The sequence below is a fragment of the Peromyscus eremicus genome, chromosome 23, assembly GCF_949786415.1.
Source record: "Peromyscus eremicus chromosome 23, PerEre_H2_v1, whole genome shotgun sequence".
In the NCBI taxonomy this organism is placed as follows: Eukaryota; Metazoa; Chordata; class Mammalia; order Rodentia; family Cricetidae; genus Peromyscus; species Peromyscus eremicus.
Genome location: NC_081438.1, coordinates 35,009,756 through 35,024,069, shown reverse-complemented (window position 1 = coordinate 35,024,069; position 14,314 = coordinate 35,009,756). Strand labels below are relative to the sequence as shown.

The window sequence follows — 14,314 nt, the reverse complement described above, 5'->3', positions numbered from 1 at the left end:
TCTCTCCATCCTCTGGCTCTTACATTCCTTCCTCCCTTTCCTCTGCAAGGCTTCCTGAGCCTTGGCACCTACATTATTTTTTGAAACAAAGGCCACACACTGGCTTGGAACTTCCTTGGGCTAAAATGGGTGGCAGGTAGCTGAGATTACATGTATGTCCCTCCAGGCTTTTTAATTTTTTCTGAGACAGGGTCTCACTGTGTAGTCTGGCTGGCCTCACACTCAGAGAGATCTTCCCACCTCTGCCTCCCAAATACTGGGATTAAAGGTGTGTGCCACCATGACTGGCCCCATGCTCAGCTTTTAAAATGTGAGTTCTGGGACTTGAACTCAGAACTCGGGTCCTTGTGCTCACCAGGAACGCTCTTTACCAACCGAGCCATCTCTTTAGCCTGTGTGGATGACTCTTCTCTGCTTTTACGTCAGGTAGGTCAAATGTCTGACAAGAAGACCAGTAAGATAAGGGCAGCTGGTGCCTCTTGTCCTTAGGGCAGGTCAGCAGGGAGTACTTTGATCCCGTACTCTGGGTTCCCAAGCTGCCTTAGTCACAGAAAGGAAGCTGGCTGAGCAGGGCTTCCTAGTGGGCAGCACCAGGAGACAGGCAAATCAGCTCAATACCCGACAACAAGAAACTCCCAAGGCACCTTATATGTATGTGGGGAGTGGGGTGGGTGTGCGCCCAAGAGCGTGCATGCAGCCCAGAGGTGAGTTTAGAGATGCTCCTCTATCTCTCCACCTCATATTTTGATAGGGCCTCTCACTGAACCTGGAGCTTGCTGATTGGCTAGGCTGGGCAGCCAATGAGCTCCAGGGATCCCATCCCCTACTAGACCTTTGCTGAGACCTTGTGCTCAGCCTTTTTCTTTTCTTTTCTTTTTAACATGGGTGTTAGGGATCTGCTCAGCACTTGCTTGCACGTCACTTTATGGACTGTGCCATCTCCCCAGCCCCCCCCCCCCAGGTACCTTTCCACGAGAGCTGCCTGGCTGTAGTCTCACCATGAAAGAGATTAAAAATAAACTGCTCCCCACCAGCTTCATCACGTAGAACTCCAAAGGCCCCCAAGCAGGGCATCTGGCCTAATTTCATGTTCTACCCAATACTAATGATGCTCAGTCTGCCAAGTAATAATTCACATTGAAAATAGACTCTAGGGAGCTCTGTGACCTACCGATCTTGGTTTTGGAGGCTGAGTCCCACCGAGCCTTAGTATTAAGTACATCTGACATATGAAGTCGGGTGGCCCACAGTTAGATGCCACTTTCCATACAATTGAAAACATTGCTTTGCAGCTGCCAAGAGAGTAGACAGAGAAATGGAAAGTGGGGGCAGCAAAGAGACTATCACCATGCCAGCCAGAGCCAGGTGGGCAGACAGAAGGGGTTCTGGGAGGGTGCAGTGGCATCTGGCCCTGCAGAACCAGAAGGCAGAGGTGAATAGGAAGGAGCAGAGGAAGGTACAAGGCCTCCAGGTCCAAAGGCTGGCTGTGACCCTGGTCTGCCTTGCACTGGCTATGGAAGCCAAAACCTGGGCTCAAGAGCGCTGGCTTCATAGCACAAGGACCTCGGTTCTATCCCCAGTGCCGAGGGGAGAGGCAGCCTAGCTTACCTGGGGAATTCCAGGTCAGTGAGAGACTATCTTGACATTAAAAGGGGGGAGGGGGGCTGGAGAGATGGCCCAGTAGGTAAAGCTCTTGCCATGTAAGCTCAAGGGCCAGAGTACACAGTAGTGTGTCTGGGCCCCCAACTTTCCTGTGGTGAGATGAGGGCCAATAAGAAAACTCCCAGAAGCCAGCCTGGCAAACACAGGGGCAAACAAAAGACCCTGTTTCAAACACAGTAGAAGGTGAGGACCAACACCTATGGTTTTCCATTGATTTCCCCCCACACAAACCCAGTGGTGGGCAAACATGCATGTGTGTACACTTGCACACACTCATAAGCAAAGATTGTTTTTAAGGTGGACAGTGCTTGAAGAATGAGACCTCCACTTGCACACACACGTATCTGCACACATACACACAAGAGAATCCAAATGCTACTTTTGACTGTTCTTTGAACTTGTCTGTGAAGTGAGATTGGCTTTCAGGGAGCTGCATTAAATATATTAATGAGATGTCGTAAAAGCACCTATACAGAGAAGGTGCAGAGCTGAGCTCAGGCTCTCCTTGGATGGGCTGGGGACAGATGGTCTGCTGGATGCCCACAGCATGATGCTTCCTTTCTGTGACTGAGGCAGCTTGGGAACCCAGAGTATGGGGTCAAAGTACTCCCTGCTGACCTGCCCTGGACCATATACTACTCCAAGTATCAACACTCTATGTCCTTCAGAGACAGGTGTGTCTGTCCACAAGGGTTGGCTTGGGGAAACCCAGTCAGTCATACAATAGCCTGGAAACAGAAAGTCCCATCCCTCCCAAACTATCTGGATTCCAGTGTGTGTGTTTGTGTGTGTGTGTGTGCATGTGTGTGTGTGTGTGTGTGCGTGTGCGTGTGTGTGTGTGTGTGTGTGGAGAGAGAGAGAGAGAGAGAGAGAGAGAGAGAGAGAGAGAGAGAGAAGCTCATGGCATCTTCCAGTACACTTTAATCAAAATTCCATCATCACAAGAGCTCTTGTGGCATACAATGTCAGGATGGGCATGTCAATGTCAACTTGGTCCTACAAATGGAACATCCATGGATCCGCACTTCAAACATGTATGAAAAATAAAATATATAATATTTATAGCTTTATAAATTTCCCCACTGAATCACTTTCTCTTTAAAATAAATTATGATATATGATGTAGCCTGGAGTCACTAAGCAAGTAGCAGCCAAATGACACCCGTTTTCTCCAAAGTTCTGGGGGGAAATACTCGGTGGGGGCAGTCAGATGCTCACAGGAACCAATGTGGCTTACAAAACAAGCTCACTCTTCACAGTGGGTTGAGCATCAAAAGAATATGGGAGGCTTCTAATAGCTGTTCGTTTTTTTTTGTGGGGAAGAAAGTAAATCCCCAAACCACACCGAATGTTGTAGAAGCTGCAAATGAACTTTTGGCACCAGATGAGAAAAGCAGCTTTTCAAAGCCAACCCAGCGATGATCCTTAGAAGCGTGGGTCTGAGAGGTGGCAGAGGGGAGGAGAAGGCTGTGGGGGACCTTCCCCATGGGTGGTCTCTGCTTTGGGGATGGCGGGGATTGTCTGGGCAGCTGGCCCCCCACCAGCTGCGATTCCCTCAGAGGGAAAGACCAGAACGCACAGGAACACTGAGGGAGAGACCGTTTTGCGGGTGGGGGTAGCGTCTTGGTGATGTGTTCGGTCATAAGCAGGGATGTGCGCACACACAAGGGACACAGGCCACCCCAGTAGGATGGTCACACAGCCATCAAAGGGGACAAATAGGAAGCACACACGGGATACCAAGGATCCGAAGCACAGGTAGGGCTGGGCTCCATTAGCATTTACAGGGGCTGGAGGAAGGGTTCACAGACTTTAACAGAATCCCAGCAGGAAGTGGCTCAGGACTCTTCCCGTGGGATCCTGGTACTCCCCCCCTCCCCCGAAAAACCGACAAAAATCAGAAGGAACAAATGAGCCTAAGACAAGGGTGGCCACACAGCCTGTCTTGGAGGTTTCCTGGGAATAGGCTCTGGCTCTTTTCTGTTCAGGCCAGAGGTTTTAGTTGAACTGGGGAGTAGATGGCCTTGAACTCCCCAGAACAGCCCGATCTTGACCTCCTGGACAGGGAGAAGGGAGCTACAAATCCAGGAGACGCTCCTCGCACGTCTCCACGGGCCACTTGGAAGCCCCTCCAAACACATCGACATTGTTGTCCACCCACGGGATGATGTTTCCAGGCATGTTCGTGGAGCAGTTGGCGATGTTGATGATTTCTTGCGCCCGGAGGACACGGTCCCATATGTTGAACTGGCTAAGCTCTCCGACAAAGGCCTGTGTGGCATCAAATCTGCCTCCCACGGTGTCCTGGAAAATGGAAACAAGACACTTTGGGGCAGGCTCACAAGGAGAACTGGCCTCCCGACTCTCCAGGGAAGCAAGATGGAGAGAACCATGGATTCTACAGGTCCTGAAGCCCCATGGCATTTGAGGTGTGGGAAATGGCTTTACTCAAACCACCCATTTTACACAGGGGAAACTGAGGCAGAAGGGAAAGACAGTTGCCTAAAGCTGACTCAGCCCCTTTCAGAGGAGAAGTAATGGAGGAGATGAGGAAGGAGGCCATGAATGAGACGGTGAGCCCTCAAAGGGCTTAATGATCACCAATCTAGCTGCCCAGGACCAGCTGGCTTCTTTCCTGCTCCTCACCTAGATAGTTCCCTGAATCATCTTCCCAGTTCCCCTGCAGGTACCTTGGGTGCAAATGCACTCACAGGGACACTGGAGATGCCTTCCTATAAGGCAGCTGGACCTGAGTCACTAGATGACCCTGTGACTATAAGGACACGCCCACACCTCTGTCAGATACTACATTGCAGTGTCTTGGGCTTTGCAGCTAGGGAACTTCCTCTTGGGGCTGGCTGTCAGGACACAGTGGCAGGGTCTGGGAGAGAGATACCTTGGGCAAGAACAAGGGGATCCTGGGTGGCTGAGTTGCACAGCCCCCTTTGCAGATTCCCTGAGGGAGTACCCACCTGCTCCTGCCCCAGGATGAGCACACCCCCAGGCTTGATGGGGTGCCAGGGTGCCAGGTTCTCCCCAGTGCCGAGCTTCTCCCCGTCCTGGAATGCTTCCCACATGCCATCTCGAGTGGTCCAGGTGATACAGATGTGGTGCCACTTGCCATCACTAACAAACAAGGGCAGCTGTGCCACCTGTGGGTACCAACATGCAGGTGAGGACTTGCCAGGGCCCAATCCCACAGAATGCTCCAGGGATGGGAGTGTTCCACTACCCAGGATTCCCGCTGGGCTCCCCTTCCCTGTCTTGTGAAGGATACACCCAACCCATCTGCTTTGCATGTGGCAATCCCAGGACATTGGACATTCTTGGTTCTGGGTCTGGCTACAGACTGACCCTCCCACGCTAGCCTTGTGTAGCACTCAGGGACCTGTGTGTGTACAAAGCCTCACCAGTGTCACGGGAAGGGCAAGAGGCTCCATGCATGTGTATGTCAGCACAGTACAGAGCACATGCAGATCGTGCACATGCAGACCCCACACTCAACTACAGGAACCCCCTAGCAGCCTGTGGGCACTAGGCTAGGATAGCCCTGTTGTTACTGTTGGTCTCCTAGCAACCTGAAGTCTCCCTCTCAGGAATTGGATGTTTACAAGAGGTCTAAAGGGAGAGGAAAACAAGGCTCTCGGGCACTACATTGTTATTTAGAACAATAAATCCTTAGCTCAGGCAAGTTGTCTCTGCTAGAAGACTCGCAGGCTCACTCCACTGCACAGAACTTTCAACTTCTCTACGGTGCTCCCTAAGTAAGCAAACACCTCCCAGGGACAGTCTGACAAAGATCACACATAGGCAGGGGTCTCCTCTGTGCCAGTCCCAAATGGAGGCTGGGCTTGGAGCGTCTACAGCAGGGGCAGCCGTTTAATGCTGGACTAAGGACACTCTTTTATTGTGTTGGATCTGACTTTAGGAGAAGAGAGACAGTTTGGTGTGTGCCACCAGCAGGCTTTAAATTCACAGTCATCCTGCATTATCTTCCCAGTTACTGAGAGCCTGCCACCGAGCCCCACTAGGTGGCTGAGTGACCAGAGGCTCCAAATCAGTCTTTCAAGGAGATCATACTCCTGAATGCCTGTGGAAATGGGGCATCTGCGCTGGGAAAGGCAAGACTACAGAGCAGCCGAGGAGAGCAGTTGCCCAGGGCTGGGCAGGCGCTGGCTGCAATGGTGGATGAGGGAATGTGGCAGAGGGCTGTTCTATATTTTTATTGTGATGTGATTATACAACTGTGTGCATTTGTCAAGGTTAGCTAAAACTGAAACGCACACTTCAAGGGTCAGTTTTGCCATGTGTAAGATGTATCTCAATACATATGACTCCTTTGAAGTGTATGCCTACACTCACATGGGTACCCTCAACCAGAGCCATCTGGAGAGGGACCATGCGGGCTGCCCCTGCATGTGGAGTCTGCTTTCCTACCCCTTCCGCTCCTTCAACACCTGGATCCTCTACTGCCTCTTGGCCAGACTCAGAGCCCAGGTCTCCATGGGCTGCAGATTCGCTGTGCCACCCCCATCCCACTGCCAGCCCTCTGGAGTGGGAGTGCCTCCTCCACGCTGAGGAGGTGGGGAAACAGGTTATGGCTGGCCAGGATCTGCTCTGTGTGACTTTGGCTGACTTCCTCCAGTGCCTACGCCCTTGGACACCAGGGTGAAGTTCGAGCAGGCCTCACCTTGTCGTTGATGAGGAGCTCGATGGGATTATTACCCCACTCTATCAGCACAATCTCATTGGCTTGCCCAGGCACAGCATAGGAGAATGGCGTGCCGATGCCCGGGGAGGCACTGGACCGCAGCCACAGGCAGATGGTGAAGGCGTACAGCTCGGGCAATGTCTTCTTGATCTTGCCATACAGGTAGTTTGTGCGGAGAGGAAGGGACACTTTGAATGCATCTGGTGACTTGAATGCACTGTTGCCTGGGTAGAAGGAAAAGGGGCTATAGCAAGCCAGCCTGGCCAAAGTACACCTCATCAGGACCCATCACTCAGGCAGACCCAGAGCACTTCAGCTCCTGGTCAGAGGCCCAAATCCAGCAGCCCTAGGTACAGTCTTTGCCTCCTGGAAGCTTACAGTCTGGTGGGGAAGACAGACCAGAGCCAGTAGAAGGGAAAAGGGACAGGAGGCAGTGATGTCCGTTAGGAGGGCAGTGGCTACAGGGAGACTAAAGGGTGGATAAAGAATCCTGAGAAACCTGTGACGTGAGAAGGCCTGTGGGTTTGGGCCCCCACACGCAGCCTGTTAGGAAAGAGGCCTCAGGGCTAGAGAGCTAGCCCAGCTGCTAAGCACACTTGCTGCTCTTCCAGAGGACTTGGGTTGGATTCCCAACGGTCACAGGACAACTCACAACCATCTGTATCTCCAGTTCCAGGGGTTCTAACACTCTCTCTGGCCTCCACAGGCGCTGTACAAACACGGCATACATACATATATCCAGGCATATACACAAAACAATGAACATTTTCTTTTAAAGAAGCCTCTTCATTCCCATCTATCTGTGTAAAAGCCTTCCTGTGCAGCTTGTTGCCCAGGCTGGCTTTGAACTCCCAATCCTCCTGCCTCAGCCTAGCAAGTAATGGGTTTACAGATGTGTACCACCACAGCCTGCAAGGTTTCTTTAAATCCACAAGGAAACAACACAAAAACAAAAACACCAACTCTGGTCCTTTCTGATGGCCATTTCCTAGCCTCACGGTCTCGATGACTAGAAACTAGAGGAAGAGTCTAGAGAGAAACTGATTTAATTTTCTTGTTCCGTAAAGCCAGGAAAGTCTTCCTCGGCTGAGTCTTGTTTCCTCCCATCTTTCCTGGAGCTCTCAGCCCCTCTGGCTTCTTCCATAAGGGCAGGCTTGGAAACCCGAGGGACCAAGGCTTGGAGGAGGAAATGTCTCCTGGGCACACGAGCACTCGATAAACACTTGTGAGCAAGCCAGCCTGCGTTACTTGTCACCGCAAGTGATTAGCACTGCTCAGGTGAAGGCGTCAGGCTTGTGGTCTCCACACTACAGCTCTACTCGGAAGTGGCAGTTTGTCTCAGTCCCTGCTGGGAAACCCTTTGCTCCTAGCATGACCTTTCCTCCTCAAGACGGAACTGCATTGCTGGACTGTTTTCTGTAATGTGGAACCAGGGGCAGACAGATACTTGCAAAGGTACCCCCACCTCAGGCTCTTATCCAGACCTTATCAGTAGTAGTGAGACCCCCCCCCCCCCCCGCCATCTCAGGCTATCCTCATGTACACGGCACCTCTGAAGGCTTTGCAAACAAATTCTTACATGGCATGTAACTTTCAGTACAGCCTTGATTTAAGCTCAAATTGATGTAACAGTTGTGTTACCCAAAGTTTGCAAAGAACTAATTGATTCTGTGAGTGGCCGTAGTGAAAGCTTCCCTTGTACACAAGGATCAGATCCTGCTAGTGAAGGAGACTCACTTTTCTTCACTCATCAACAACTACTTATTAAGCACCCCTAAAAGATCAGACAGCCAGACAACCTTACTCCATCATGATCTCCCAAAATGATCTCTTCAGGCCTTATCTGAAGAGGTCTCCTGCACAGCCCAGTAACAGAGTCGAGTCCAGGGTCACCTTTCTGGTCTCTCTGGGTTTTCCAGCTGGTATTTCTCATGCCCCTGTGGCTGTGTGGTCTCCCTGACTCATCCTGACCTCTCATGGTAGGCATCCCTCCAGTCAGGCTGCAGACCTGCTGAGCACCTGTCCAGAGCTGGAAAGATCTGGCCATCTCAAGCACCGGAGGAAGTAAAGCCATAGTAAAAGCAAGGGCTTGCCCCTCATTATGCTGAAGAAAGAGAGAGAGAACCAGTCAACACCCTCTCCAACTTTGCAGGTTGTACTGTTGTGTTGAGGCTCAGAGAAATGACTTGTCCGAGGTCACACAGCTACTGAACCAACAGGACCGGAAGGAAGTCCCTCTTTCCACTACGTACAGTCACCGACCGGTACTTCGTCTTCAAGTGGCAAACGGCCGTGTTCTTAATGAAGGCATCATTATCTAATAAGGAGAAATGGCTTCTATGCTTGCAGGTGGGCAGGCTTGCCAATTTAATAAGACTCAGGGTCCTTAATATCATTAGGTCGGTGACAACAGATAGGTTTAATTAGAGCTGGGAGAGCTGAGAGGTAGAGGAGGGGGCTCTAGCCTGAAAACTCGTACCCTTTATTTGAATAAAAACAGCTTGGAGGTTCAGAGGAAACTTAGTTAGAACCAATTAAGGAATTAAAAGGCTTGACCAATAAATCAGAAACTGCAGGTGGTGGACAAGCCTAAGGAGGGGGCAGGCAGCCTGGGGCTTGAAGGGAGGAGGCTCTGGTCTTCTCGGTGCCAATCTGAATTCAACACCCAGCCAGCTGCGCCTGGCCAGCCAGCCTTTGCAAATGAACAGGTCTTGCAACCAAGAGAAATGAGCATCCTGGGAACATGGGTGCTGTGCAGAGTCAGCGGCTACCTGCTGGGCTCTGGATGGCTTCCTGCCCAGCAGGGATAAAAGCCCATTTCTTCTCTGGGATCACTACCAACCTTCTCAGGTCAAAAGCATTATTGGCTCATCTGTACCTGCCATGGATACCTGTTGCAGGGCTAATAGAAGATACAGAAGCCCCAGGTAAGCATCTGCCTTATAACAGATGCAGAATGAAGGACCATAGGGCAGAGACTCCCCAGAGCCTTCCTAAACTGGCCACATGGTTGAGGCCTACCTCTTTGGGGCTTGGCTGGATGCTTCCAAGGAACCTGCTTGAGTTTCCACTCATAGTGAACTTTGGGGGCTGGGAATTTACATACCCTTGTACAGTGGACACAGAACAGAATGAGCAGACACTCAGAAGTGCCCAGAAACAAATGGCTTACCAGATGGTCAGTTTCCTTTAAGACTCATTCCAGAACTGAGTAGGTGGGACACAAGGAAAAAGTCTAGCGGTCCCGTGGGCGCGCGGGGGTGGGGTGGGGGGTGGAGGGAGAGTTAGTCAAAGGGAAGTCTGGGATTGGAGATAGATTAGCAATTAACAACACTTGTTGATCTTGTAGAGGACCCAGGGTCATCTCTCAGCGCCCACAGGGTGGTTCACAATCATCTGTAACTCCAGTTCCAGGGGATCCAACAACTTTTTCTAGGCTCTGTGGATACCAGGTATAAATGTGGTATACATATACATGCAGGCAAAACACCCATACACACAAAACAATTTATATATATATATATATATATATATATATATATATATATATATACACACACACACACACACACACACACACACACACACACACACACATATGTAAGTATACACACACACACACACACACACACACACACACACATACATATGCAGTGTGAAGAAGCTTAGAGGCTCCTCTGAACCACTGCTGTACAAGAGGCAGGCCCAGCATCCTGGGGCCCATTCAGCTGTGAGCTTCCAGTGAGAACTAGGGGGCACAAATGTGGTTGCCAGAACCAGCATGGCTGGGCCTGAGCCCTGACTGCTCCTCCTGGCTGAGAACACGTGGGAAAGCTATGAAGCGGCAGCTCCCGAGTAACTCTTCTTTTGGCCTGCAGTCCAGGAACAGAGGATGAAGAGGCTCGGGTTCATGTCACGGTGACAAGTGTCTCAGGCTTCTTTGGCAAGTATCCATAAAGGATACTTGTCTGCCTGGGGAGGGAGCATTTCCTCATCTGTGAAATGGGTACCACGTTCAGCACACCACCTGGCATTAATTCTATCCTCTACCTCAGACTTCTACTGACTGTCTCCTGTTGGCAAGCTGACCACTGTGCCAAGAGAGGCACACAGCCACGAAGTCTCCTCTGGTTCTAGTTACCCGCTTCAGTTACTTACTACTGGGTTCACTCCGTGGCCCCGAGTGTCCCAAGGATCCGCTACGATTGTGCTGGGGTAGACATTACCCTCCCTCTTGCCAGACAAGAAAGGAATCAGAGGCAGTTGCTTTACCTTTGACAAAGGCTCTGAGACCCAGGGAGTCACCTAGCAGCAGAATAAACTGTTTGGAAAACTCAAGAATCAATGACAAGCCAGAGATAGTAGAGCATGCCTGTAATCCCAGCATTTGGGAGGCTGATGCAGGGGGATGGCAAGCTGAAGGCCAGTTCAGGCTATATCACAAGATGCTCTTTCAAGAAAACAAAGCAAACCAAACAAATAACCAAAACAGAACCAAAGTCAAATAGGTAAGCCACACTTCTCATCCTTTTCTAAGAAAGGCGAGGGAAATAATAGAAAACAGGAAGGAGACACGGGAAACCTGGGACTCCTAGTGACACAATAGCCCATTAGCCCGTTCCCTGCGCCATCTGACCTTCCTTTCATCACAAGAGTCACTGGACGTTTTGCTATTGGATAGTCTATCAGTCATGACCTGAAAGAACCTTCGTCAGCTTAAGGCATCTGAGATTATAATTCTATACCCTCTGCCACCAGACCCAAAACTCCACAGGCCACCAGAGAGTTGGGGGCTGAGACCAGAAACTGAAGCATCTCGGACCCTTCATCTCTTCTTCCCTTCCATCGCTGGTGGGGGAATCTCACCCACTAAGCAGAATCTGCTGTAATGACTTGTCAAAAAGAGACTGAACCGCCCATCTGGCAGGAGGTCAGAGGTCAGGCTGTTGATCCAAGCTGGTCCTGAGTTGCTTTGTTTTCCCCGGGTAAAGGCTTGGGGCTAATTCCTATGGCCACTGTCAATCACCTTTGTCATTGACACAAACATCTGAGAATCATCTCCATGTTGTGCCACTACCACTGACTGCTTCACGGCTGCCCATAAATGGCAATCCTAGGTCTGCCCAATGTGGTAAAAAGGAGGCCACCCTCAGACAGAACATCAGGCACACAGCACGTACCACGCTCCAGCTCAGTCACCCTCTGCAGCAGTGCGTTCAGCGTACTCTCAGTCTTCTGCCGGTGAGCTGACGTCTCATTGTGGAGCAGGGACTTCTCATCCTCCAGCTCGGCCACCTTGCGCAGCAACTGCCTTTCCAGCTCCCCCAGCCTCCGCTGGAGCACCTCTCGAAAGTCGCTTGGCAGCCCGGCATTAGACGCGTTTGTGCGGAGTTGGAGCTTTGGAAGGGCAGGAGGGGGACATATTCAGGCCAGTTGAATAGAAACTGTGGCACGCAGCTCCAATGACCCAACCACACAGCGAGAAGCTTCCAACGCGGCATTAAATTGTGCCAGTTCTCAGAAGAGAACATTTTACCGATACCTACCTCTTTTTTCTTTTTGGTAGGGAGAGGCTTTCAAAGTCAGACAAAATTACTTCGCTGCAATATTTGAAACTTGTGAATCTCACTTTCCCCTCTTGAAAGCTGCTTTAGCCAACATCTATAATTCTATGCCAATTAAAGCCCAAAACACGGCAGGATTTTTTTTTTTTTCAAGCAATTAATCAGTGGTACAGTGAGCTTTTGTCTAGAAATGAACAGGTCTCCAAGTTCCAAAATGGTACAAGGGTAAAAGTGATCAGAGATATTCCTGGAAAGTGACAGGCACCAGATATTACTATTCCAACCCCCAGAAAGCTTTGTTTTTAGGGCTGTATCCAAATCCTCACTTCCTATTTCTCTACTCCTCGGCCATCATGCCGGCTCAGAGGCAGTCTGCCACCCTCAGCACCAGCCCTTGGCAAGCTCCTGTATCTCTGTGTCCCAATGCTCCAGATTATACGTTGTAGAAAACAGGGACCTGCCTCGTGCTGTTCTCTATTAACAAGGTTAAAATTAAATAATATGCCTGAGTCACATTTAGAACTCAAGAAGTGTTAGCTCTTAGTAATCCTAATGACTCATGGGAGCTACCGATGCTGGAGATACTGTATATAGCCATTATGCCAAAAGAAACCCTCCAATAATTTAGCAATAATTAACACCTGTAATTTAAACATCATTTTTTTGCTAATAGGTATTTTGATAAACGCTGTTAACAGAAATGTCCACACTTCTTAAACAGGGTGGGAAGTAAGATGAAAATTAATTGAAGATTTTTTTCCCCCAAAGTTCCAAACTGCACACAGGAGAAGACAGCGGGATAAGGTCGATTCTCCTAAAGTCATGGCGAAGGGCACCTTAAAAAAAAAAAACAACGTTCTGACTCGATGAATAGAGGCGTCTTTGAGGCTAATAAGGGGCTTGTTCGCATTCTGGGGGCACTGGCTTTCCCCCTCCGCTCTCCCGCATATCAGTCAAATCCGGTCCTCCCACATCCCGACCCAATTTGTCAAGGAAAACACCAGATGCCCAGGGGCAGCTGACCTCCGGCGACAGGGCTCTCAAGCACTGGGCACAGCCAGCGGGAGCGTGTCCCGCTTCCGATCGCGGAGATTTGCAAGGAGAGGAAACGGGCTGCCGGGGTCACCCGGTATTGCCCTCCAGGCTAGGCCGTCTGGGTTCAATAGCCAAAAACCTCAGTAAGTTCATGTAAGTCTGGTGGGTATGTCCCCGCGCGCCACGGGATGGAGATGGGGGTGGGGATTTCACCTTTCCCATCCGACAAGGGGACCGAGGAGGACAGGGAGAAGGGAGGCCATCCCAGTGAGGTCCAGAGCAGATGCGAGGCTTGTACCCCCGAACTCGACTCTCCCCATGGATGGGCGCACACGTACCCATTTCTCCCGCACCCTCTGTCCCACGATCCTGGGGCCACCACCCGCTAAATGGAATGCCCTCGCGCGCACAGCTACCTCGAGGCTCTCCAAGCGGTCCTTGAGGGTCTGCAGCGAGCGGCTGAGCTGTTCCACGACGTGGCCCGGGTCCCGCGGCAGGTCGCCCATGGTGTCCTTGCCCGTGGCCCCTGAGCCGCGCGCCTTGCCTCCGGCCAGTCCCTCACAGCGGGCCAGCTTGCCGGTGAGCTCTCGGATGGCCTCGCGCTGGGCACCCAGAGTCTCCTTCTGCTGCACGACGGTCTCGCGCAGCTGCAGCACGGCGGCTCGCAGCTCCTCCTCGGGGCTCAGCGTGCCGCCCTGCATGGGCATCGCGGGCAGCGGGCAGCCTGCGTGCGTCGCTTCGGGGGGCAACGCGGTGCACACGAAGCGACTGCCAGGTATCGGACTGTCCTGGGCTCCTCCCGCGGCCACGGCGAGCGCCACGCCGGCAGTCAGCAGCGCCAGCATCTCGCTGACCGGTGCGCGCTCACTTCAGCATGGGTCGCTGGGTTGCCGTCTGGGCGCCTTCGGGGCCGGCTACGTCTGTCGGAGCGCGGCGCTCGAGAGAACCGCGCGCAGCACGGAGCTGGCAGCACAAGCGCCGCCTGCCGTCGCAGAAACCCGCTCTCCGCTAGGAGCGCCGTTCTGGCCCGGCTTCGGCCCGCGCGCCCTTTCTTAAGCTTGGAGGGCGGGGCCTCTGGTGCGTGGGGCTCGAGCCGCGTCCTCTGATTGGTCCGCCCGCGTTCGCGTCACGCGGAGGGCGGGGCGGGGGCGCCTCGCTAAGCGGGCCAGGCGTCTGGGCTCCAGCGTGGGCCGTGTTCCTGAGGCGCGAGTGCGGGGTCCCCAAGGCTCCCTAGAAAAGGAAAAACTGGAGTTCAAAACCGTCATAGAAAGCGTTGGCGGGCTTCGCTCAGGAGTCCCTCGCGTGGCTCGTGGGCAGAGAAGCCCGGGGGACACCCTGACGC

General features: G+C 52.0%; 1 protein-coding gene across 1 annotated transcript; it reads right to left on the bottom strand.

Moving 5' to 3' along the window:
* Positions 1-2,565: 2,565 nt before the first annotated feature.
* On the bottom strand, positions 2,566-13,979 carry Nptx2 (neuronal pentraxin 2). Its single transcript, XM_059248862.1, has 5 exons — positions 13,389-13,979; positions 11,554-11,770; positions 6,353-6,597; positions 4,635-4,814; positions 2,566-3,966 (listed from the first exon to the last, which is right to left on the bottom strand). Exons 1-5 carry the CDS (start codon positions 13,815-13,817, stop codon positions 3,739-3,741), a joined length of 1,299 nt encoding a protein of 432 aa, XP_059104845.1. The 5' UTR covers positions 13,818-13,979; the 3' UTR covers positions 2,566-3,738.
* Positions 13,980-14,314: the final 335 nt, after the last annotated feature.